The sequence below is a fragment of the Thermobia domestica genome, chromosome 14 (assembly GCF_964235325.1).
Source record: "Thermobia domestica chromosome 14, izTheDome1.hap1.1, whole genome shotgun sequence".
In the NCBI taxonomy this organism is placed as follows: Eukaryota; Metazoa; Arthropoda; class Insecta; order Zygentoma; family Lepismatidae; genus Thermobia; species Thermobia domestica.
In genome coordinates, this window is record NC_137467.1 from 19,313,213 (window position 1) to 19,340,720 (window position 27,508).

General features: G+C 37.4%; 1 protein-coding gene across 2 annotated transcripts in view; it reads right to left on the reverse strand.

The window, feature by feature from the left end:
• The window catches only part of LOC145669562 (uncharacterized), a 68,516-nt gene extending 41,930 nt beyond the window's left edge, over positions 1 to 26,586 (reverse strand). The window contains exons 1-4 of one of the 2 annotated variants that reach the window (XM_081737769.1): positions 26,489 to 26,586; positions 20,844 to 20,972; positions 18,087 to 18,187; positions 3,812 to 4,504 (exon numbers count right to left, since the gene is read on the reverse strand). In XM_081737769.1, coding sequence (XP_081593895.1) covers positions 3,812 to 4,504; positions 18,087 to 18,157 — 764 coding nt within the window. In that variant the 5' untranslated portion in view covers positions 18,158 to 18,187; positions 20,844 to 20,972; positions 26,489 to 26,586. Of the gene's footprint in view, positions 1 to 3,811; positions 4,505 to 18,086; positions 18,188 to 20,843; positions 20,973 to 26,250 lie in introns of both variants that reach the window. The other variant, XM_081737768.1, reaches the window with a different exon arrangement.
• Positions 26,587 to 27,508: the final 922 nt, after the last annotated feature.

Sequence of the window (27,508 nt, forward strand, 5' to 3'; positions counted from 1 at the left end):
AAACCTCAGTCAGGTTGGTCGGCAGCGGGATTCGAACCCACGACCTCCCGAATGCGAAGCCAACGCTCTACCACTTGAGCTACTTCGCTCGGTCAAGTCGTTGCACTTCTTCAACTTGGACTAATAATAGTTATAGTGAACTAACTTGGACTAAATTAGTTCTTCTGTACTCTGCAGTATTTTGAAATTGTCCATATGCAATTCTGTATAATGGTTTCACTTGTGCAACTGTTTATCATTTTGTCCTTCTGAATTGACTCTTGACAATTATATTAAGAAGTATGTAAAGATCAGTACAACGTAATTTTATCAGGAGTCCTTCGTGAGTGAGTCGACAGACGTATCGCAATTGTGGCCAATTAGTTGCGATTTCAAGTTCAAATGGAGAACAATTTCTCTCGGATGTAAACCGAGAAGCGGTTTGGATTCCACTTTAAGCTTATGTGACACCTTCCAACATAACCCGGTTGTTGCATAATAACACCAAGGTGAAAAACTTTTTTCTGTCCACATGTAATATAAAAACATAGAACAAATTATTTAAACAAACAAACAAACAAAACTGGTTTAAACAAAAAAGTTTTTTTTTTTTCAATAAAAAGCATGGTTTTTGCCAACCCTGGTGTGTACATACTAGTATAATATACCACTATAATATACATACTGGTATAATATGATAATATCATACCGATAATGCTATAAAACTGAAGCAGCAAGTGTTGTACTGTAATTACATTAGGAAAAAAAAAAAAAAAAAAAAAAAAAAAACTACCAGCAGATGCACATGAATATACCGCAAATTCCAGAAGTAAGTTCAATGTTTCTTTATTTTCCCATGTTTATTTATTTATTTATTCTTTAAAATTAATGTAGTGTGTGTGTGTGTGTGTGTGTGTGTTTTCATTTTCGCCAAGGGCGCGTCTTACATTCGCGTAAATACGGTATACCTATGTTATGATGGCAAATGACAAAGTTACAGACCATCTCTGCTTGTTGACAAGTTAGTAATGGAGACTTCCTTCTATCACTGTAATATATTCTATTTTTATTATAGTAGTCGCGCTCAGTCGTGAAGCTTGGGCTCTAAACCAATCATAGAAATATTTCGCTTGAGCTCCAACACATCGGAAAACTTCGGTACAATTCGTGGAGTCGCTTCCCGAGCGCGCACGTGGGGAAACGTCAAACAGCTGAAATTCACCAACAACGTTGCCAAACATATAAGACATAGTTAAAAAAAAAAAGATAGAAAAGAAAAACATCTTACCTATTCCAGAGGAACAGCAAGTTGTTCTTCCTCTTCATCCTCTTGTCCATCTTCGTCTGTTTCTACGTAAACTTCGCTCTCCGTATCGCTGTCTTGTAAATTTATAATAATATTTTCCATTGTGCTACTAGCAACCACTTCGAGACGAAAATCTTCGTTTTGTAGTTTTTCCGCGTGACCAACACATGTCTCCCACTGATGTATAGATACGTTGTCCAAAGCAATATTTACGAGATTTTCTACATCATTTAGCCTAAACGTGTTGTTTTTGTCTGCAATCGATCTCTTCACTTGTGCCCATATCATCTCTATTGGGTTGTAGTGGCAATGATAGGGAGGCAGTCTGATTACAGTGTGCCCAAAACTTAACGCAATTTCGTCCAATTTGTACATTTTAATGCGAGGTTTGGACATCTGTACAATTTTCAAAAGCTCAACACGGGTTTGCTTCGGATCGTGTGGAATATTGTTTTTTGATAACCACTCAATTATGTCATTTTTCTTTGTGTTCGTAGTTGGCGATCTATTCAAGATTACTGAGTGGTAACTCGCGTTGTCCATCACAATTACAGCATTTTTCACCTCTAAGTCATGTAACTTATTAAGAAAGTTTAAAAACCATTCCTTGAAAACAGTTGCATTCATTTCATGGTGGTAGTCAGCAGAGTTCTGTTTTCCGCGGAAAACTAATTTGCATCCTGGCACAAATCCCCTTTTCCCGGAACCCACATGGCACACTATTATTCTTTTTCCTTTTCCCACAGGCACGTTCAAACCACCTCTTCCGTCTTCGTCTTGCCACACCTTGGAATGAGAGTGGTTTTTGTGCACAAATGTCTCATCAAGGTAAAATATCTTCCGCCCCTCTTCTCTTGCCTTGCAGATTTTGCGTAAAAATGTTACACGCGAAGCCGCAATATCGTTCTTTCAAGAAGGTACTTTCGACCATCTTTTGTATTCCGGTAATGGAAACCCATTGACTTCAAAATGGAACGTAAGGACGTTGCTTTCCCCTTAAAGTTAATTTCACTCCTCATATCACGAAGAAGTTTATCCACAGTAGGATACTCACTCTTCTCATAGTAATGGAATATTCTCCTCCTAAGAACATTTTTATCAAAATCATCCAGATCAGTGATTACTGGTCTTCTGTTTATTCGTTTCCTTGGAGAAACGAAGGATGTTTCACCTGTTGAAGCTTGCGCTCCTTTGCCTCTCCAGTTATGCGTTGAACAGAGCTCCTGCTTACCCCACAAGCTTCTGCAGCTCTCTCCTGCACTTTGTTTATGTTGATTAGAGGAGCTCCTGCTTTGGCTTCTTTTTTAAAAAACTGGAGAACACTATATACAATAGATCTCCCTTGCTTGTGAATCACCTTCTTATTGTTTCTAATATCACTCATATTGCATATCCCAAGAACAGAACAGGAACGCAAGGTGAAAAAGGGAATAAACGAATTCAATAACAAGTACGCGTATAAGAGTATACACGTATATCACATATACACAAAGGCACACGACAACACTTAAAAATTACCAATAATAACACTGCCCAACAATAACCATTTATTCTAAAACGGTAACAATAACGCGAATAGTAACAACAAAAATATAACGCAACAATAAACAATTAACAAAACGAAACTTGGCGCCAATCCGACAACACTGTACTCTCGGGAGATGTCTTCCGTGTAGAGCGAGAGACGACACTGACAAAATATGATGGGTGGGGGTTGACGACCGAAACACACCCTCGCGTTCTATTGGGTGGTGAAATCGGCAGATCTAGGTCAAGCATCACGACTCGGCGCGACTACTATAACATACGGTACTGTTTGACATCCAAAATTAAATGCACATTAAGATTAATTTAAAGGTAATTCCTGAACAGCAGTAATGAGATTTAAATATGTAGGGTGTTTCAAAACAACACCAACAACAACGTTTGGGAGGTGATTCCTGACACCAAGATAAGGCAAAAAATATAGACCATCCTGTGTGTACAAATGCTTCCTTTCGGAGTTATAGGCTGCCGAAAACATGAAAAATTGAACTTTAAAAGTCCATAGCTCCAAAACTATGGGACCTACCGCAGTCGGCTTAAGACTTCACTTAGGAACTAGCATGTGTCCTATCCAAATATCTTAATTTCAGAATCCTGTGGTACTTCCGCAACAATTTTTGTAGAGGTAGTTGTTGAGTACTTCAAATTATATGCTCGTAGCCAAACTCATTCTATAAAAATTGTTGCGTGAGTACCTTGGGATTCTGAAACATGTATTTTTGGGTAGCGTACGTATTAGTTCCTAAGTGAATTCTTGACCCGACTACGGTAGGTCACAGTTTTGAAGCTATGGACATTTAAATTTGAGTTTTTCATGTTTTCGGCAGGCTATAACTCCGAAAGGAAGCATTTGTGCACCCAGGCTGGTCCATACTTTTTGTCTTATGTTGGTGTCAGGAATCACCTCCCAGAACGTTGTCGGTGTTGTTTTGAAACACCCTGTATAATATAAATCGGTTTAACAAAAGGATCAAAATTTACCTTCTCATCTCCTCTTGTAGTTGTGCAATCTTCTGATTTTCTAACTGAGATTCCATTAAACTTTTCCGCAAATCCTCTGTGGATCCATTCCCATTCTTTGTACTGGTATGGGATTTCGATTTCTTATGTTCACTCGCATCTTCATTCACTCCATTTACCACAGCTGACAACTCAGAACACTTACTACTATCTCCGCTTCCAGTCGTTCGAGAAAGCTTATTCGATTCGTTTTTATCCAATTTACTTCTTCGATTACCACAACGATGCGTTAACACAGTCAAGATACATTTAAGCAAAGGTTCTCGATCTGTACTATCATGATAAAGCGCGAAAATTTTTTGCCCCTCTGAAGAATCAGGAATTATACCTAACGTCTGCAGAATATCTTTGACGTCAGTTCTTTGAAACCGAGGTGGATCGGAACCTTCAGATTTTATCACCGAGTCACAAATAGACGCCGCGAATTCTGGTACATTGGCTAGAAGAGGCACTTCACTAGAGAACACGGACAACGTGTAATGGTAATTGTTTTGAAGCATAAATTCCGCCACTAACAGATTCAAAGCTTGAAGTTTGGGAGAGACAGATGATGAACGAAAACGCCCTGGGTCCAACGATGTATCACGAAGAGCCGCTATCATCTGACGTCGCAAGTGGGAGCGAAGTTCGGCAATTAGACCTCGATCCTGGAACCTACAACGAAAAAACAAATTAATGTACTTGCTAACAACAAAGTAATATTTCAATGTTAACACAGTTTTATTTGTCAATGTCATAGTGCATTTTACATCAAGTACACCAAAACAGTAAACATTAACATATACAGTGAAACTTGTCAACCTGGCCACCTCTTTTAGTTCACCACCGGTCTAACTTGACCTCATTTTTAACACTGAGTGCTAATTCCGTATTTTTACGGAGTAGCTGATCTTTTGTAGACTGTGGATTCCGTATTTATACGTGATTTGATTCAAAATGCATTTAGATAGTTTTGCTCCTTTATTATACGGAGTTAGCAGATTTGAAATATCCCTTGGACTTCGTAGTTCGGAATTTAGTCAGTAGATGGCGTGAAGATTCCTAATTAATAAAGGGTTCAAAAAACCATGTCTTTACTGTTTGACCATCAAAATGGCGAGAAAGAGCCTGTCTGGCGATGCAATGCGCTTCAATTTAGAAGCGGAATTGAGCGACAGTGATGGTAATTTGTTTGAAGAAGAGTTATTGGACGATTGTGAGAATGATACAGACTATGTAGCAACAGAAGTATCAGATATGTCAGTTAAGTAACCTTGAGACAATAATTCTCATATTCCGACTGATTTTTTTTTTTTTATTTATTTTTATTTATTTATTTATTATTGTGAATTTCATGTTGCAAGTTTTGAACTTTCCAACATACTCATATTATTGGAATACAAAATATTATACATAAGAATAAAGAGCAAAGAACGGAAATACAAAACCATATGTCAGATGCCAGTCAGGTGCAAGACAACTATAACTTACAGAATAAATAAATAAATAAATAAGCGATCTCTTAACACTGTGATTTCCAACAGGTATGTTGCGTACTCCCATAAGGTGTCACCAAATTTTAGAAGTTAAAAATCATGAAGCATTTAGTAATTAGCTAAAATTAATTTTGACAATTGTATCAATCAACGTTTTCAGCGGCAGCAACAATGTTCACCACTGTAGACAGTCATTAATATACATATAATTTGATTTCAATTTGGGTTTAGCGTCCCTTTCAGCAGCGAGGCTATATGAGACGTGGACCTACAACTTAATCTGTGGACTTACAGACGTGGAATTCGAACCGTATGAGCTCCTGCTGGGAATCGGACCCGAGTCTCACACGCCAAAGGCACGTACGATAACCGCTTAGCCACGATGTAACTGATATCTATCTGTATCTATGTCTATCTATCTATACAGTATTGCGCTAAATTCGTTGTATAAAAGCAGAGGAGTGATTCCTGAGAGTAAAACAAACAAAAATGTTCCAATAAACATAGGGCGAAAACCCCATCGTTTACGTGTTATAGGCTGCTGAAATCATGAAAAAATGAATTTTAAAGGTTCATAGCTCCAAAACTATGGGCTCTACCTTGGTCGGGTCAAGACTTCACTTAGGAACTAGTATGTGCCCTATCCAAAAATGCGTGTTTCAGAATCCTGAGGTGCTTCCACAACAATTTTTAAAGAGGGAGTTTGACTACGGGCCTATGATATAAACTACTCTCCAACTACCTCCATAAAAATTGTTGCGTGAGTGCCTTAGGATTCTAAAACATGTATTTTTGGATAGGGCACATACTAGTTCCTAAGTGAAGTCTTGACCCGACTACAGTATGTCCCATAGTTTTGGAGCTATGGACCTTTAGAATTCATTTTTTCATGTTTTCGGCAGCCTATAACACATAAACGATGGGGTTTTCGCCCTATGTTTATAGGAACTTTTTTTGTTTGTTTTACTTTCAGGAATCACTCCTCTGCTCTTGTACAACGAATTTAGCGCCACACTGTATAAATCAAACTACAGACTTACACTAACTGAATTCATATTATTTTAATAAAAACACCAAATAAGAATGTTGCAATGTCGTAGGCGTTCAATAAAATGTCACCAATGACAACAATGACAAGCGTGTTATTACTCTGGCATTATTTCTTGAACTGTCAATTATTCTATAAAGGTAACCAAGAAAGGTTTGTTGTTTTTTGTGGAGGTCTGTGTTCAATTGGCCCTCACACCGTGAGCTGAGTGGGAATGGAAAAAAGGCAAATATCAGTTGTTGGTATGGGTATGTCCAACATACTACCTGGTTGTGGCAGTTCAGTTACACCGTGAACTTGCGTAAGGACAGAGTGAACATGGAACCTCCACAGAGCGTTTTAAAGGCGTCTATGCTGTACGAGTTCAAACTGGAGTGAAACACCGCTGCAGCGGAGCGGATGATATGCCAGGCCTTTGGTGAGGGTGTCATGACTACGCGGACAGTGCAGCGGTGGTTTAACAAGTTTAAGGACGGTGAAGAAACACTCGAAGACGCATCACGTGCAGGAAGACCAATACACGTACAAAATAAAGATCTTCAAGAAGCAATTGAGGCGAACAATGGCCAGACATGTGAGGAACTGGGACTACAATTCAGTGTGAGTGGAGAAACCATTCCAGTTCATTGCAACTCCACTAAAGTTTCAATCTGTTTGTTGGACAACAAAATGACTTCTCATGAACCCCTCATGGATACTTTTGTGTTTTTCTTGAAGCTTCAAGCAGTCTTCCAAATAAACTGAACCCCATCTAGAATAATTATTTTCCGAACAGTGGAACGGCCCGTCAGAGAGCATACACAAGAAGCTCCCAATTGCTCTCTCTGTCAGCTCGAATCATATCTTTTAAGACTTGAAACACAACACTGGTGAATGTATTCCAATAACAGGACATTTTTAACTTATTGCATCCGTTTTCCACAAAAGAATTGAAATTATCGATCATGGGTTGCATAACGTTGGACGTATGCAATATGCGAACGTATTACTGCATCTCCGCTTCAACTTCACATGCATCTTGAAGACATTTCACTGACTGAATGACATCCATATGTTTTCTGGGATCTGACTTCAGAAAGAATTGTTGCCACTGTAAAATGTGAATTGCTTCTGCGAATAGAAATAGGCCTCGAATTCCACGAGAGTAGTGGCTACCACAAAGCACGCTCTCAGTCACTTTTGTTCCAAATATTTCTACCTCTGTTAGCACTTCTTTTGCTCCACTTTCACTCAGGTAGTCACCAATGTAGCTGATGATAACTTTACAAGTGTTGAACAAACCCAGGCCCAAGAAAATTTTAAAACTAGCTATGCTAAATACAGTAAGATTACTTATACTTAATGAAATAAAGCCTCTGAGAAATTATAATGACTTACACTTAACTAAATACCGTAAAAGTAATTAAAATACAATGTAGCGTATACGGTTACGTTATATATCAGCATTTTTGCGATAAAGGTAGGTTTTCAGGCAAGGGCATTGCATCGGGGGAGGGAGAAGGTGGAATAGGAAGGTACATACCCCCAACATTTTCCCCTGAAATACCTACTTACCTTTTTATCATATGGATATTTATATGGTCCAGAGATTTGTAAGAGTTCAGTGACCCCCTATTTTTTTTTATCACGCTACGCCACTGGACAAAATGCTAAAAATAGTGAATTTGTTGAAGATTTAATTGTAAACAACTTTTGTAGAAGGCTATTTTTCAAAAAAACTAAACCGTTTCAAATATATTTAAAGATTTCTGATATAGAGTAATTTTTTGGTGATCTTTGACGTTGGCGGCCATATTGCAAAAAAAAAAAAAAAAAAAAAAAAAATCACGGTTTTCAGAACATGTGACTAAGCCAGAAATCATCCGCTAGTACCATTAGACGAAGTCCAGTAATAATTTGCTCTCGACCTTTTCGATCCAACAGAACCTATGGATGGCCCCAAGACTATTACAGATCTAAATCATTTTTGTTGACTTTTTGATTTAAATCGATTTTTTAAATGTAAATCGAATCTTTCTCCTCGTATAATACAAGTCGCAAACTGAAGAAAACACATTAGGAATTAGTATTAAATGTTAATTAATGCCATTTAAGGTTAGTGTAAAGGGACAAGTTTTGCCGATAGATGTCACTACAGTCTTCGTATCTCTCCCATGTATTTTTTTACCTTTCACGAAAATTTACAATTTCTTTTATAAATTTCAACCTAGAGACTTCAAATTTTTAGAGAAGGAACTTCATAACCTATTAAAGGGAACAATCCGTGACGATTTTTTATTTTGAATTTTCTGCATTGTTGAAACAGTTCCATTGTTAAAGGTTTGGATATTTATCTCAACAATCAAGCCATTTCAACAATGAAGAAAATTCTAAATAAAGAATCGGCATGGATTATTGCCTTCGATAGATTACGAAGTTCCTTTTCTAAAAATTTGAAGTCTGTAGGTTGAAATTTGTAAGAGAAATCGTGAATTTTCGTAAAAGATAAAAAATACATGGGAGAGATACGGACTGTAGTGCCATCTATCGGCAAAACTTGTTCCTTTACACCAACCTTAAGTTAAAGTACTTGGGTTGAATTCTGAATTAACCCCCAGTCGTTAACCTATTTTAATTCCAAACAATGTTTCTTAAGCATTAAGGAAAAAGTACAGCTACGTTTATTAAAATGACACTTTTCTTTCAGAAAAGTTACTGATATTTGGCAGAAAATAAAAGGAAAAAAAAAAAAAAACGGAACTAGCTTGCAGCACGAAATACATATAAAATACATAATTTAGCCTCGTTATAATATATATATATATATATATATATATATATATATATATATATATATATATATATATATATAAAAACTTGGGAGAGACAATCGGGCCTCTCTAAATATGCTCCTATGATCTGGAACAAACTGACGCCCACACAAAAGAATTTTCGTCTTAAATGTCGATGGTGATTTTCCCGTTGGAATAGTTAACGATTTACAAACCCTATGTTACGAAGAGAAGAAAGTAGGATTGCCCTGTTACCCGTTTAAATCGGGACTTTATAAAATCATCCTCTGCATGACATTCGTTTTTATACTGTGCTGTACATGCATTGAGTCTCATTGTATTATGACTATTATCTTCTATAATCGAAATAACAGAACAGTATTTTACTTATTTCCACTTTAAATTAATTTATTTCGAAATTTGATTTAAATCAACGATTTTCATTCAAAAACTCAAGTGATTTAAATTTTGATTTCAATCAGACTGATTTCCACCCTGGCGGAAAATGTTTCGCATTTTACTAACTACTTAGGACAAATTAGTAAAAGAAGTAATTATTGTTATTACTTTCGAATTTGATGACTGATGTTAAAGAGTGAAGGATCTCAAGTAGTTTCTAATTCCAATTATAATTGACACGAGATGTATTTATACATTTGGTTATACCAGTGATCACTGCATCATTAATCTTGTGCGTAAACTAACTCGTGTAAGTACCGCGGTACACCTTACTGCTTTGTATGAGTATGGTAAATGCGGAACGGGAGTTAAACTACAATTTCGTAATAGATTGTTTAATCTTGTATTATTACTGCATACTGGTGGTTGGCATAGATGCAAGTATTACATATAGCAATTCGATTGAACAAGGATCAAGGACCCAAAATTAAATCTGAATAAAGGTAGCCTGGACAAGCAATGGGACATCATTCATTGCAACAAGAAAATCCTACAAAATAATCAACAGTGCATCAACTCTTTAAAAATGGTTCTCTACGAGCAGAAATTATATCGGAAATGCCAAACGACTAATCAATGTAAAAATTCCTTAACGGACAAACACCGAGGATGACGACAAGGAGTCGTTGAAACGTATAGATCATCACCATCATCATAGGTATTGTTATTATTGGTAGGTTACCTGCCGAAACTGAGAAGCTTAAATGCTCCAAGGTCTTCCGCTAACCGCTTCGTCTTAACTTATGATTTTCTTCTGTTTTCATATCGTCCATCAATCGTAGTTTTCGCCCCCTCCCTCTCACCATACCATCTAGCACGTCCCTCATGACACAGTTCCTTCTTGGCTAATATCCCAACCAGTTTTTCTTCCTCTTCTTAATAATATTTAAAATTGTTCTTTTCTCCCCGACCATTTCTAACATCTCTCATTCATTTTCCGCTCCACCCAGTTAACTCTGTTCTTCTCCATACCTACATTTCGAAAGCTTGTAGTTGCTTTTCATAATTTTTACGTAATGGCTATGTTTCCGCCCATATAGTACAGTCCACAGCAAAAAAACCTGCACCATGAAACTATACCCAACAACGCAGGGAATCGACATAACGTCTAAGTGACACGAATCACGCCAGAGAAACCTCGGCGTTCTCCTCTGCACACTTATTTTGGAGCAAAAGACTTCGTCGTTTCACAATAAACTTACATGCTCATGTTGCAGGTTGTTTGCTGCGGACTGTACAATAATACTCCACACGAAGCATTTTATGAGTCTTTTTCTCAACGAACAAGGATCAAGAACCCAAAATTAAATCAAAATAAAAGTAGTCAGCACAAGCAATGGGACACCATAAATTGAAATAAACAGGAAAATGCCATAAAACAATCAACACTGTGGACTTCTTCAGTGCACCAGCTCTTTAAAAAGGGTTCTCTTAGGATAAGTTGAAGGTAGTGTTGTGTGTTAACGAATTATAAGAATGATTTCTCTACGATCAGGAATGATATCGGTAATGTGGTGAGTCGACCAATCAACGTAAAAATTCGTTAACGGGCAAATACCAAGGATGATGACAGAGTCGTTGAAATATACAGAAAAAAAGTAAATAATCAGGGTGCTTAAGTGAGTTTTACATTTGTTTGTTTTATTTTTAAGAAAATCCTACACTTTGCAATATTGCGTTTTTTTTTTGTTTTTTTTGTTTTTTCAGCACATAAGCTGACGTATTCTTTACTGTTAATATGAAAGACGTCAAGAATAAACATACGTCTAAGCGAAAGTGAGTTGCAATGTTAAGAGGCACGGAGGTGCAATGGACCAAAATACAATCAACTGACCTGAAACTTGCCTGATTTTTTCGACATGTTCACCAGAAGCCTATTCTGGTTCTGTAAAAGACCACAACCAATATCGGCATACAAAACGAACATCACTGAAACAAGACCTCACTAAAGTAATTAATTACATATATATACAGAGCGTTCAAAAAGTCTCTATACACCTGAATCGTGGCAAGTCAAAGTCACATGAAATAAAATTTTATGCGAAGGTTTGCAACACTGCTATATTATCGCCTTGCGTGAAGTTCCTTTCTTAGATTCCAGTCGGCAAAGTGACGTTGAAGTGATTGTTGCATCAAGTTAACGGTCTCTGAAACAATGGTGTTAACTTTGGAATAACGAATATTCCTGGTTGAACATGTGTTCCGTGAACAAGGTGAGTACAAACAGACAGTCAAAGATAAGTTTGCAGCTAGGTTTCCGGATACACCTGTTCCGAATCGTCACACTGTAAGGGCACTGATCGATAAATTTAGAGACATTGGAACGGTAATGGACTATGATCGAAGTGGTAGACCGTCAGTGCTCGATGAAGAAAAATTGCTACATATATCGGATGCAATGCAACGTAGCCCCCATAAACCACTTCGAAAACTTGCCCAGGAAGAAGCAATAAGTGTTGGTACGGCACAAAAGGCGGTTCGTAAGAAACTGCGTCTTATCCCGTATAAGGTGAGAGCGGTGCAGCAGTTACTTCCTCCCGACAGTGTAAAACGAGTGCAGTATTGTGAATGGTTTACACAGTTTGTTATGGACAAGTCTGACGATGTTTTGGATAATGTTTTTTTTTACTGATGAGGCCTGGTTCCATTTATCAGGTTACATCAACGCCCAGAACTCACGTTTGTGGTGTGCAGAAAACCCACATGTCATACATGAAGTTCCTCTGCATGACCAGAAGGTAGAGGTGTGGACTGCAATATCCAGAAGAAGAATACTCGGCCCCATATTTTTCAGACAAACAATAGATTCAACTTGTTATTGTGAAATTATTCACCAGTTCATGGGAGAACTAACGGAAGACGAAATTCGTAATGCTTGGATACAACAAGATGGCGCTACAGCACATACAGCTAGCCAATCCATGAGATTACTGCAAGAGGTTTTTGGAGATCGAATAATTTCAAAGGGATTGTGGCCACCTCGGTCTCCTGACTTGTTTCCTCCGGATTTTTACTTCTGGGGTTATGCAAAGAATTCTGTTTATAAAGGGAACCCCCACACGCTACAAGAACTCGAAACAGCTATTCGAGATTTTGCTCATAGCATTCCACATGAACAACTTCTTGAGAGTATTTGAGAACAAGAAGAAACGTGTGCAAGCATGATTGGAGGGCTCATGGGGGACATTTAAAACATTTGCTGTGAAAATGGGTGTTAAAATGTGTGTGTGTATATGCTACGCCCTGTACATAGTGCTTTTATGCCATAAAATATAATAAATTTTGAGTAAAATAATTTTCTTGTTGCTTTGAATATGTGACGATTCAGGTGTATAGAGACTTTTTGAACGCTCTATATATTTACGATTCTGAAAATGAATTGAAATCTTTCAGTTTAACGTCCCACAGGGAGATTATGATTACAGTAAGTGAATGATGATGGATGAATTGGTAGAATGAGAAAGTAGGAGGAAACGGGAGTATCCCGAGAAAACACACGAACACGACGTAGTCTACCACAAATTGACTAGGCCGGGAATCGAACCAGGGACACAACGCACAAGAGGTAAGCGCTCTACCACTCAGTTACTGCGCCTGTTTAGAAAAGGAAAATTGGTACGGTGAATATACGGTTTAAAAAAATACACAGTACTGAAGCTCGCGCATGTGCGTTTGTCAACAGTATCTCATTTCCTCCGGTTACATATGTTTCAGTAATGCTGAGCAGTTGTAGGAAATTAGTCTCTCAAAGTTGAGTATTAGTTTCGCTCATACGGAAGTAGTCGTGAAGAGGGATCGAGTTTGGCCAAACAATTCTAAAGGAGATGTAATAAGATGGCGTCAAGTAACACAGTTATGCTGTTTTATTGTTGAGCGAAATTTTAACGTACTAGTAGTGTAGTGTGTCAATTTGGTCCATCACAACTGTTTTGACAAACAGATGTCACGCATGTGTTTTCAAGTAGAGCCTTTCTATTTGAACTGTGCCCCCAGCTGGCGCTGCTGTCGATATGTGATTTCCCGTACCTCCCTCGAAAGAGAAGGGACAAGTTGCTGCGGCCGACATCTTTCAATTGTTGGATGCGGAAGCGTTGCCACAATGAATTATTTCACGGACTTCGCTGTGTTCTGTCTTGTTAGCTACTCTAAGTAGCCTACGATCTTCACTCATCGAGACCAAACGACTGAATGACAAATTCGCAACACAGTGGAGGTCATTCACTTCTTTTCCCTATGCAAAGGGAGGGTTTCATCTGTCAGAGGATGGCGGGGGTGGGGGCGAAGTATAGTTCACATAGTTTCCGAGGGCACAGGTGGAACAGACAGGCTCTAAATGTTTCATTCGTCCTGACGAAATCTTTTGACGAACGGCCCCGAAACTGAACGTCAACGATACGCTACCGCTTAAAAGTTTTCGATCACTCTAGATTTGAGTAACTATCTACTGTGCACCTTGTTCTATTTGGCACGAGAATTTTGCTGCCATATGTCTAAAGTATAAAATTTGACCGAGAGGCCAAAAAAATACCAAGGTTTGAAAAGGTGTTTACGATGGTTTCGTATCCCTAATTTTTGCTTATTGGAACACCAACGACAAGCACTACATATACGCTCTGACCGTCATGAACACTGTTCAAAATATGGTATTTTTGGCTTTTTAAACGTTAACATATAAAAAAGATATAAAGAACTACAAAACTTGTTTTCCTTATGAATTACTGTCACTACATTGACTCCGCAACTCTACATTTTACAAACAAAACTACGTTACCTCACCCTCTACACTTTTGTTTATACCATATGTTCTGTTCTGCACCTCTCAACGGCGTCCCGTGTCGACATGTGTAGCTTCTACCACGGCGTGTGCACTTCGTCGAAGTAGTAGTATACGATCTCTCCTACACAACTAGTTGTAAACATGGCACCCCACGAAGTAAGAACCTGGCGAGGCGATATGGGCCCGTCGCCACCAGACCTCGCTGACTCTAGAAAATAAATTAGGTAACGCTTCCCAGAAAATATTACGCGCAAGTCCTTGACATTACTGTTGTCGTTTATCGGAAATGGAGCGATAACATACTCTCATAGATTTTGCTTAATACGTCACGATAATGCCCCAGCCAATGAGAGTGCATGTGCAGACGAAATGGTAAAAGTTTGTACTAAATGCGGGTTTCGAGATTACTTTTTCAGGGTGTCTACTAAAATTCCAAAATGAAACTTCGTGACTTTTTCTTTACCAAACCTTAAAATTTCGTAATATTCTCAAGAGCGAACTTGGGTGCGAATTAGGCCGAATTTTCATGCATGCGTTAGAGTTGAGTTGATTTTAGTTTAGCGTCTCTTTCAGCAGCAAGGCTATATGAGACGTGGACCTACTGATTAACGTGGAATCCGAACCACATGAGCTCCCGCCGGGAATCGAACTCGGGTCTCCCACGCTAAAGGCGCGTACGCTAACCGCTTAGCCACGAAGGAGCTCCTGCATGCGTTAGAAGCGTGCTTTGCTTGCGATTTGGTAGCGTCTAAAGCTGACCATACAGACATTTTTGGTAGTGAATTTTGACGTTTTATAGAACAAAATTTTTCCAGCCTGTACTTATATTTGTAGATTAAAAAAGCTAAATTTCTTGACTTTCACGACCGTTTTCTGATTTCGGCACTTTCGTGACCGATAGACGCACTGTTTTTACGCCTGGGTTCTAGACCTGTGGGCGGTGCTTCCTCAGAGAAGCGGGAAGAGCGACACGTCATTGCAGAAGGTGGCTGATAAACAGAAAGACCTGTTATAAATTTTGTGAAGATTCTTCTTTTGTCCTTTAGTTTATTTTAAACATATATATATAAAATAAGTAAGTATGTAGAATGCAATTCTCAAATAATTAAATATAAGAAATTGATTGATTGATTGATTTTGAGTTTTACGTCCCGTTCAGCAGCGAGGCTATATGAGACGTGGACCTACTGATTAATGTGGAATCCGAACCACATGAGCTCCCACCGGGAATCGAACCCGGGTCTCCCGCACCAAAGGCGCGTACGCTAACCGCTTAGCCACGGAGGAGCTCATATAAGAAATTGAATCATATGTGTATTTGATTCAGTATTTTTCTCAGTGCTCGTTATGACCATAGGCCACCTATACTAGGTTTCATATTATGTTACAGTTAAATCAAATCGCTGAAGTTATTGCTTTTAAAATAACTGTTAATATTGTGATTAATTGTGGTTGTTTGTGGTGTGGTGAGGTTGGAACAAAACTTCGTTTTGTTTGAATCACATCACAATTTCCACTGAAACAGTATTTGTGTGCGGATACCTTTACATGCATTCAGGTTGCTATTTGCGAAGCTATCGATGCATAGGTGCTGGACGGATTTCAAGTTCGATTCCCGAGCCTATTCATTACGTTTGTTTCTCTTGCCATCCTCAGTAATCATAATAAAATAACATAACAAACGAGTAACACTAGAATACATATAAAAATAACAACACTGGGAACCTAATGACAGCGTTTCCTGCGATTCATTACATATGCAATATCTATTACAAATTGTCTTTTTGTGTGTCTATTTTAAGAATTATACTTAGATATATCATCTACAGTATTTCTCAGTTCCAGATCCTACTGTCGCCAAATTGCATGCTTTAAACAGGAGCCTCAAACACACGGCGGCAAAAAATCTTGTGGCAAACAAGACGACCAAAATAATAATAATAATAATAATAATAATAATAATAATAATAATAATAATAATAATAATAATAATAATAATAATAATAAAGAAGTTCAAGAAGCAATTTGGGGTTAAAAGGGAGCTACCGTGGCCCCATATTTTCAACTTTTTTGGGTTTAGAATGTAGATTTTGATGAGCTGTGTCTAATGACACCACTTTTGAATTCAGGGAGCGACCGCTTCAAGGTCAAATTAGGGGTCAGAAATAAAACGTTGGACCATTTGGGCAATGCGGACCGACAGGGGCAAAATGGGTGTCATTCGATTCGTATTCACACGTACATAAATAACTGATATGCCATAGTATATCAATTGATCCGGAAAATTAATAAAAATCCAAAAACCAAAATACCAGATTTTCGTTCATTTTCGGGGTCAAAATAGAATTTTCGGGAAAATGGCATATCAATTATTCATGTACGTGTAAATACGAATCGAATGACAGCCATTTTGCCCCTGTCAGTCCGCATTGCCCAAATGGTCCCACGTTTTATTTTTGAGCCCTAATTTGATCTTGAAGCGGTAGTTTCCAGAAATCAAAGTGGTGCCATTAGACACAGCTCATCGAAATCTACATTTCAACCGCCCCCCCCCCCGGAAAAAAAAACGGGACCACGGTAACTCCCCTTTTAACCGCAATTCGGAGGACTCCATTCATAAGCAGTGAGATTTGTGAAATATATTTTATAGTAAGAAATAACAAGCCATGACGCATTTCACAGGTAACAATATTCGTTCTTTCATACAACCTGTAATAATTTGAAGAAGCAAAAGTTAAGTACATTTTGAGTTTGCTGATAAGACTGCTCTTCAAACAGTTTACAGTTTACATTACAATGAAATAAGAGGGTTTAACTATTTAGTAAGTGTCCAATGCTATCGTTAACCAACTAGTGATCTGGATCAAATTCCTTGTAATCAGTGTGCCACAAATTCTCGGTATCGGTAAGAAACATCAAACAGCTATCAAGAAAAGGAATTATTTCGATAGCTTCCTAATAAGAAGCAAAAGCAGTAGAAAAATCTTTACAAGGTATTGCACAAAATAAAAAAAAATATATACATCTATGAACAGGTAAGAGTAGAACAAAGAGAACTTGAAGAGGTCGATAATTTCAAGTATTGTGACAAGAGACGCTTATTGCACCAAAGAGATCAGGTCAAGAATTGCCATGGCCAAAGAAGTACTCAACAAGAAAAGATCACTCTTAACTAACAGACTTAATATTGGACTTAGGAAGAAGTTGGTCAAGTGTTATATCTGGAGCATTGGACTGTATGGTTCAGAGACTTGGACATTACGGAAGTTAGAGAAGAAATATTATAGAGCTTCGAAATGTGGTGTTGGAGGAAGATGGAGAAGATAAAATGGACAGAAAGAGTAACAAACGAATATGTTTTAAAACGGATAGGAGAGAAGAGGACACTTCTAGCCAGCATCATTCGTAGGAAGGCCAATTTGGATTGGACAGATCTTGCGAAGAAATTATCTTCTCCATACCGCTATAGAAGGAAAGATGGAAGGAAAGCGAGGAATAGGAAGAAGAAGAATACAACTGATCGATGATTTGAGAAACAGAAAAAAATATTGGGAGTTAAAAGAGAACACGGAAGCTCGAAAAACGGGGAAGAAACATTTCCGAGCCTAAATAAATAAAAAAAATAAATAAAACCTGCCGAAAGGCAGAATACTTAATAACAATAATAATAATAATACTGATATATTTATCAAACATAGAATCTTACCATTGATAGAGCCTTTGCTGAAAGTCATTGGAAGACAATTCGCTGTCCCTCGTAAAAGGACCGTGGGCCATGTTTGTCTGTTTGCATCTGGTCAATCTTTCCTAAGGGATCAAAACATTCAATTACAAAATGAAATATTTTTTAGAATTAGAACTTACATTTAATAAAGAAAAAGCCACATTCTCTTCTTCCGCACTGTCAACTGAAGGTGATAATAAAACACCTTCATTAATTTAACTAGGGCTGCCAACTCTGAAAAATAAAAATTCCGGCAGCCCCTCAAAGTTCCCTATAATAAAGGCCAAAGTGTGAAATATCTCTGTTCGGACCCGTCCACGGGAAGGAAATGTACTATCGTGGACAAAAGTGCATTATCAGTATTCTGCATATCCTTAGTACATTCACTAATAAGCTTAATAGATACATTGTGCTAAAAATGAGAAACTGAAGTTGGTATTGATCATTTTATTGTATTTACCAGTAACTGCCATTTCTTTAAAATTATCGAAACAGATGAATAAGAGTATATTAATCCTCATGTGACAATTTTGGATTTACAAAATGAAATTTACTCTTTAAATTTAACACTTCGACTACAGGAAATTGCTTTAAGAAGTCCTAAGGAAGGAAGTTGGAACTTTAAGGAAAGTTGTCATACAGCAGCTAGGGATGTGAAGCTACACAATGCAACAAACATTGTACTAATGATATGCCTAAGAGTTATTTGGCAATAATCGATGGACAATTTAAATTGATCACTAGATTTATGCCGCACAATTATGGCAAATTATACATCTTGAGAACAATGTTTCACAATAAAATCTAACTATTATCAAATTTCTTATGTTAAATAAATGAAAAGAACTACCACAAATCAACAGAAATTATCGCTTTATGTACAATACAACGAAAATTTGTATTTGTAACGGTACTGTTAAAAAAAATTTATGTTTTCTTCTAGATTAGATGTCAAAATACCGGTAATTAAGGGGCTGGTAAGAAGTCCTACCGGCCTTAGTCAAAATAACAGTAATATTTCCGGCCAGGCCGGTGAAATACCGGCTAGTTGGCAACTCTAAATTTAACAAATATAATCTGGGTCTTTTAAATTACGATTAACAACCATTATCTTAAAGAAAAAAAAAAGTCTCAAAATCCTAATTTGATTATTTTTCTGGTATTATCTCGGCAACAGGATTACTTACCGAAATTATACCACAAAAGCAATCATCAAATTAGGATTCCCAAGGCAAATAATAGTAACACGAAGTTAGTGGTTGTTAATTTCAACTTTTGTTATACGGTCTAACAATTAAAAAATGAGACTGATTTTATTGTATGACTAAAATGATATCTTTCAGTTTAACGTTAATATGCCCTTTAGGCTATAACGTTAATATGCCCTTTAGGCTATAACGTTAATATGCCCTTTAGGCTATAACGTTAATATGCCCTTTAGGCTATAACGTTAATATGCCCTTTAGGCTAAGGAAGACGGATCATTATGGCGAGTGAATGGTGCTAGAAGAACTGGTGGACTGTGGAAAGAGACTGGAGTACCCAGAGAAAACCCATGGACACGATGTTGGCCGGGGAATCGAACCAGTGACCCCACGCACCAGAAGTAAACACTCTACCACTGAGCCTCCAAGCCCCCTGATTTTATTGTAGAGAAAAGAAAGATGTCAGCAACAAATGATTGTATGCCAACGAAATATGTAACCTGCGTCGACAAACTGGCAATATTACATCTCTGTACATTTAGCATGACGGTAACTATGACATCATAATGAATCAGTAGTGGAGGCTGCAGTCTGGTTAACACCATGGTACAGCATACAAACATTAAATTGTTTGAAACTGGACAAAAGTGCGACCAAGACTGTGGCATTGATGCGACAACTCGGGGGAGGGGCACGCTGTCTGTCGGTAGAGCACTTACCTCTAGTGTGTGCGTGTAAGGAAAGGTGTGGAACTGAAGAGTGAATGCGTTTTGGCGACACAAAAGTCCAGTGCAAGTGTTGTGGTGTGGGGTTATTTCACCTCGAGAGTTGTGGGAAGACTAGAAATTTGTACTGGAATCGTTTCTGCCGAACAATATATCACAATACTATCAAAAAAGTTATTGCCAACTACTAGAGACTACTTTTCATGTGACAATTTAGATTACTTCATCTTCCAAAACGATAACGCTCCTTGTCACAGAGCACGAATAGTTAATACGTGGTGTTCTCAGATGGGCATTAACCGGTTTTGATGGCCACCGAACTCCCCTGATATACACCCCATTGAGAATTTGTGGCACCTCAATGTCCCGTTGGCTTCAGGGAAAAACCTCTAAGACCAGAATAGAGCTCTTCGAAGCCATTGTTGTTGTATGGTACTACGAAATAGAGGTTGATGTATGCCAAACATTGGTGTACAGCATGACACAGACATTGGCAGCACCGAAGGCGGCTAAGGGGTGACATACGAAGTACTGAGAGACATTTATAGGAAAATGAACTTTTCTTGTTTACCTTAATATTCATTAGGTTTTTCATTTGTACAGACACATCAAGTTCTGCTCATAATAATCATTATTGTAATGTTGTATTCGTGATATGTTAATAGACTTACTTTATCCAAAAGCAACATACCGAGATTATTTGTATCATATAGACATAAAAATGGCATTATTTGCTGTGTTATTGTTAATAGACTAATTGCTATAAGATATCTAATGATTAACTCGAAAATATAAAAAAAAGATCTTACCTAAAGTGTCCAGAGGATCACAAAATTCTAACAAACTGTTTCGGTATTCGCCGACATCTTTATCGCTTACATCTACTCACTGCTAAACTGGTGACATAAGGGTAGTAGATACCTGCATTCCTGTGGAACCTTGTGAGAGAAAAAGCAAAATCATCACTTTTTTTGAAACAAATGTTACAATGTAGATAAGTTTTCCACTATTTGCAGGTTGATAATATGTACTTCCCGATCCCCAAAAAAAGTTGTTGCAACTTTGTTAATAACGTTAATTAAAGAAATGATACAATTACTAATAAAATCTGTGAAAAGTGTAAGCTTGGTAGGAATTTAAATATAATAGATCTGCCTTTGTACCACGTCATTATCTTGTTATTAATGAATCATTTAGGTCAACCTCTGTGACCTTTCTCGACATCCCGTCCAATTGTTTACTGGAACTTACTTCTCTTTATATTGTTTATTTTATTGTTAGTCAAATCCTGTCTTCGTCTTTCTACCAGAGGCGGATCCAGGACCAATTTCTGAAGGGGGGGGGGGGGATTGTCATGCTGCTACTTAGAACTACTTTTAAGAGCTCTTCTGCTCTTAACTCAAACTCTGGGTTGGGTTTTATTTATATATATAAAATAAGAAAGTTTTCTCTTTGAGGGGGGAGGGCAATCGCCGCTGCTTTCTGTGATGAGCTTTTAAGTCAAAAATTTTCTGCAGGAATTTTATACAACAATTTTTTGTAGAAGAAACACTTCTGATTGTTAAAAATACGCTTTACGCGACGTAGGCAAGAATTCAAAATATATTTATGCGAGTCGTCCGTGCATCTAAGACATCTACACATAGCATGTTTTTTATACTTTTCTGTTGGCATTTTTTTTTTTCTGGCAATATTCCTGCACAGGCGCGGCAAATTTTCTGCGATCACATCATAGATCGCGGCATGTTCTGCTATAGGACTCCTGTAGAATAAAAAGTGAAATCGCTGAGCATTCTGAAAACACTACAATATTTAAGAAATTTAGTCTTTTTTTTTTTTTCAAAATTATTACAGGTTTTGGATCTGTTCAAAGTGGTAACCGACGATTTCAGATCGTCGCTTGTTTGACTTCGAAGTTCGGATATCTGAATCGAAGCCATATGGAATAATAACGTAAAAAAGAATTTTAGGGATGATCAAAAAAAAAAAATGGATCAAAAGATAGCTATCTTGGCCAATAATTAGCCTTTGAAGTGATAGTTTGGGTTTGGCTACACTATATGTAGTTCTCCGGATATAAGGCCTACAAGAACATTTTTGATTGAAATATGTTGGATATTTTGATTTAAAAAAAAAAAAAAAAAAAAAAAAAAAAAAAAAAAAAAAAAAAAAAAAAAAAAAGTGAAATCACAATGTTCTAAAAGCACTACAATATTTAAGAAATGTAGTCAGGTTTTTTCTCAAAATAATTATAGTTTTTGGAACTGTTCAAAGTGTTTTCCGAAGGATTTCGATCGTCGCTTGTTTGACTTCGCAGTACAAGTATCTGAAACAAACGTATATCTGGAAGAATTATGTAAATAATAATTTCTACCTAATAATGCATAAATTTAGATTGTAGTCAATTTGTTAAGTAAATAATTGTGTTGGCAAGCATTATAAGGAATACAATGGAAAAAATAATCCTTAATTGTTGAAGTTAAGAGACGAAGTCTACTTAATTCGTTACCAAAGAACTGTCACGGAAGTTTCAAGTTTATAAAGAGGGCAGAATATAAAAACGAAACATGGCCATGAAACAAACGCAAATAGTGATTAAGGTCTCACTTTTTATTTTAAAGAATATAACTAACTAACTAAACTAACTAATTCTATTGTCTATGAAACCCGGAGATTCAATGCCGCGTTCACAAAAGCTCTCCACTGACTTCTATCCTTAGCTAACTGCACTCATTTTCTACTTTGTATTCCAATCTCTGCGAGATCCATCTTAATATTGTCCTCCCATCTGCGCCTAGGTCTTCCTAATGGTCGTTTTCCGATTGGTTTTCCAGTCAAGCCTTTGAAAGCGTTTCTACTTTCTTCCATTCTAGCGACATGACCCGCCCACCTAAGCCTCCTACCCTAACAATGTTGAGTAAACCATATAACTTATGTAGTTCCTCGTTTTGAAGTTTCCGCCATTCCCCATTCCCCATTCCCGTTCCTCTTGGGTCCGAATATTCGTTTCAGGATCTTGTTCTCAAATACTTTCAGTCTATGTTCTTCCCTCAGAGTAAGTGACCATGTTTCGCAACAGGCATGATTATCGTTTTGTATAGTTTAAGCTTCAAATTCCTCGACAGAATTCGCGACGACAACAGATTTTGAACCGAACAATAACACGAATTCCCTGCTTTTAGTCGACATTTAATTTCTTCATGAATATGATTTTCCTCTGTTAATATTGATCCTAGATATTTGAAACTATCCACTTTAACAAAAGTATTAAAGAATATAACACTAATATAAAATAAGTGACGTAGAGGAAGTGGGTTCCAGCAAACTGTCGGGTGGGATGTCGAAAAAGGTCACAGCATTTATTGAAACCATCCATTGGTAAGAAGATAACGATATGGTGTAAAGGTAGGTCTACTGCATAATACATAGTATGTGTACCCTATAGCTCCGATCAGCAAACTGGCATGGACTTGTCAATTTCATGTTCGATCATTGAATTTCTCCCTCAGATTCCTCAAAACGATTTCACAGGAAGGGAGGAACCTATTACAATATTTAAACAGCGAACAGAAGTTATTGATAATGGTCGGCGAACATCGAAAACGTTTGATGAAATATTTAATTCCCGGAAAAGATCCATATTTGAGTCACGTGAGTCTTCCCCATATGAAAAAGCACTTTTGACTTTATCTTTGAGCTGAACTTTAGCTGCTATAATAAAGTGCTAAAAAGACGTCTCGCCCCTCCCTTTCCATCAATAAAAGACTCTCATTTTATGCGTTTCAAAATACATATATAGAGACAGACCTCATCTTATCTACATAGATCGGTCCAGGTCTTTCTGTGTAAGTTGAATTTACATAAAAATTTCGCAGGCGCAGCGAAACAAGTGACTTTTTGACAAGTGCCAAATTACTATATAGCTCATGCCTCACTAACTAGATGATTCTCAAAATAGAATTTAGAAATTTAAGGAAATGAAATGAAATCTTTGAGTTTTACGTCCAACGGTTATGCCGGCTAGGCTAAAGGAGACGGTGATGATGAGAGAAATGAATGAAATGATGGAATGAAGAAAGTTTAAAGAAACGGGAAAACCCCGAGGAAACCCACGCACACGGTGTTTGTCCACCACAAAGTTCACTTAGCGGGAGCAGGGTTTGAACCTGGGAACCCATGCAGTACAGGTGAACGCTCTACCACTGAGCCACCGCAGCCCCTTTTTAGAAATTTAAAAATTATTGTTACTTCACATGTAAGTACCATTCGTAAATTTTACTTATATCGGAAATTTGTTATGTATGATTTACTACTTTCAAACATATGAACAATCACATTAGAAAATGATCTAATTAATAATTCTTCCTCTATACGTATATCCACCATCGCTAACGTGCTTACTTGCTATGGACGAGCAGCTGCACGGCCCCTCCAGTTCCGCCCTGCTCTCACGCGGAGTAGACTCAATATAGCTCATACGACCTCCTAGAAAGCAGTTGTACTATACGGATCCACAGATTGAAAAATGCACGGGAAAATGTGGGGAAGTCTTTAATTTGCCCATTTAATGTCGAGAACAGAACCTAACGAACCCCTGCGGGGCTTCTAACCCGTTCCTACTCCTACTATGGATCTGTATAGTAACACTGCACGCCTCCTAGCACACACAGATTGGTGTGTGCTTCTCGTTTTCGCACTCGTACACAATTAAACAACAATTATTTTTATAGTGGAATTAAAAAAATGAAATCTTTGAGTTTTACGTCCCACGGTTATGCCGGTTAGGCTAAAGGAGATGGTGATGATGAGAGACGAGTGAAATGGTGGAATGAAGAAAGTGGGAGAAAACGAGAGAACCCCGAGAAAATCCACGAGCACGGTGTTTGTCCACCACAAAGTTCACTTGGCGGGGGCTGGGAACGAACCCGGGACCCCAAGCACCAGAGGTGAACGCTCTACCACTGAGCCACCGCGCCCCCCTTATAGTGGAATTAATAAAACCTGCAGTGCTAATTTAAACTTATGCTATACGTTTTCTTTGGCCAATGTTTAGTTGATGGGAGGGCAGCCTTTTCTTCGAATCGAAAAAAAGTTAAAATATCCCTAATTTCAGTTAATATTAGGTTAGGTTCTAAACATTTAGTCCCCTTCATCTAAACAGAAACCTCTTCTTTTAATAGATATTATACCCTATTACAGGTAAACGAAATATAGTCAAATTTTGTGGAATAATGAGTTATTAAACCTTTCAATACTACCGACAATAAATGTGATCTTGAATTTTTTTTTTCCCCTAAGAGTTTAGACTATACTTTCAAGCACCTACTGTTTCAGTACAATGACAATAATACGTGAAGCACAAGAAGAACGTCTAGCATAACACCCAATCCCCCTTCTATGGTAGAAATAATACACCATTTATTGATTATAAGGTAAATGTAGGACAGAGGTTGTCGATACACATTTGGCCCTCTTGTACATATTGGCATTGGTGGAAATAAAACACGAATTCATCTTAACTGACCCTTATTAGGAGTTTAGTTCCGATAAGCCCCGCCATGCAAACCCTGTGTACTAAATAGGTGAACTCACATAGCCTCGCTGCTGAATGGGACGCTAAACTAAATAGGTGAACGAAATCTAACCTATCCATAAGTCATTATTGTTATGTTGAAAATCTCGTGTGGGTTAACACAATAAATGCCCTTATTAGCCCATAGTTTATTGTCTAATCAATTCAACTGCTTATTTTGCTCTAAATGAGGTAATCATCTTCGAGAAACAAGAAGTCTCAATTAGTTCGAAACAAGCGCAAACGGTCCATGGTCAGTTATGGGGGTCCAAAACTAACCTAACTTAATATAACGTTATATTATGTAATCAAATGAAAATCAATGGAAAGAAGTGGAGAAATTAAAAATTTCGTGTGGAAGAAATTACTGGACCCCCTTAACGGAACATTGACCGCGCAAACTTGAATACTTGTCTCAACCCAAATGAGGTCAACGTTCCCCACTCATTTTTCAACAAGTGTAGTCTGGTAAAAATCTCTAACCTCTACAAAGCAAAATAGACAATATCCCTGCGTCTTTAATTCTAGTACAAAGGTGTATTGTATTTTATCACCAATCGATTACTTCAAAATACAGATCTAAAATAGCTAACTGTTAATAAAAATAACTAATTGTTAATAACGTAATACCACCTACATATTACCTTTTGTTGACTTAGAATTCCAGTTATTCTAAAAGATCACCGTTGTTAAGTTAGATGGAGTATAAATGTTATTTATTTTAAATGAGTAAAAAAGTGTATTCAAGCATTAACGAATAATTAACAATCGACAGGTCCAAGAAAGCACAATACACACAAGATTTCTCCATGCTAAAGAAATAACTATCAGATTACATAATATTTATGACATTTTGCCTACAATAATTTAAATATTTCCCACCTAAACATGTTTTGACATCCAAGACGCCAATTGTGCTGACATCTGTTAGGTAGTTTCAGAAACAGCTGAGAGCAGAATTAAAATGAAATACGTTACGCGCAGTACGTTGTATTTTGTTTTGCTCGCAAAATTTCGTTATCTAACATCTTACTATTTTTTCCCCCTGTAGATTCATGAGCTATCTACAAGAAAAATATATTTTATACGTTTCATTAGCTCAAATTGTGCTGTATTTACATAGCAATTCTTAATATGTTAGCGTCTCTCATGCAAGCTTACAATAGTTTGTCAAAAATCAAATTTTAGAAAAATAATAATTTTCTTGTTTTAAATTATTCTCTTGATATTCTGGATTGTTATTTATTGGGTAGATCCAAATAAACGCGTACAGATTGATAAGATGCATGCACGCTGATATTTCATGAAAAAAAATAATGGAAAAAATCCACCACCGTGTGCAGTGTGCTATGGCACAGTAAAGTACAATAGGGATGAACAGGTTAAGTCAGCAAGTAGGATTGAGTATAGGGTAGAGCAGTGATAGCCAAACCGTTGCTCGCGAGCTACTAGCAGTTTGAGGGAACATTTTCGGTAGATCGCGCTAACACTTTGGTTAGCTAACCTTGATCCCTCCACTGAGCTGATGCTAACAACAGGGGGCGCTGACGACAACTGATGCAGATATGGGCGGTAAGTCCAGTAGCTGAAAAAATATTATCATTATTTTGTTTGGTTTTCTGTGTTTTCAGCCTTTTCTTTAAACTGTCTTCAATGCCATAGCATAAATAACATCAAAAGGCAGTCATTGCCTCGTTCACACAATTTTAGGAAAAGTTCAATATTTTTCTTTTTGATTGTGTTCTGTCATCAGCACGCCATTTGAAGAATCAGATTTAAAAAAAAATAAGCTTAGTATAGGGAACGATTTTATACCTAAGCAGATCTTTACTCTTTTAACGTCAGCTAACCTAATCGGCATTTAATGTAAAGGGACATTTAAAAATACTTAGTCAAAATTCG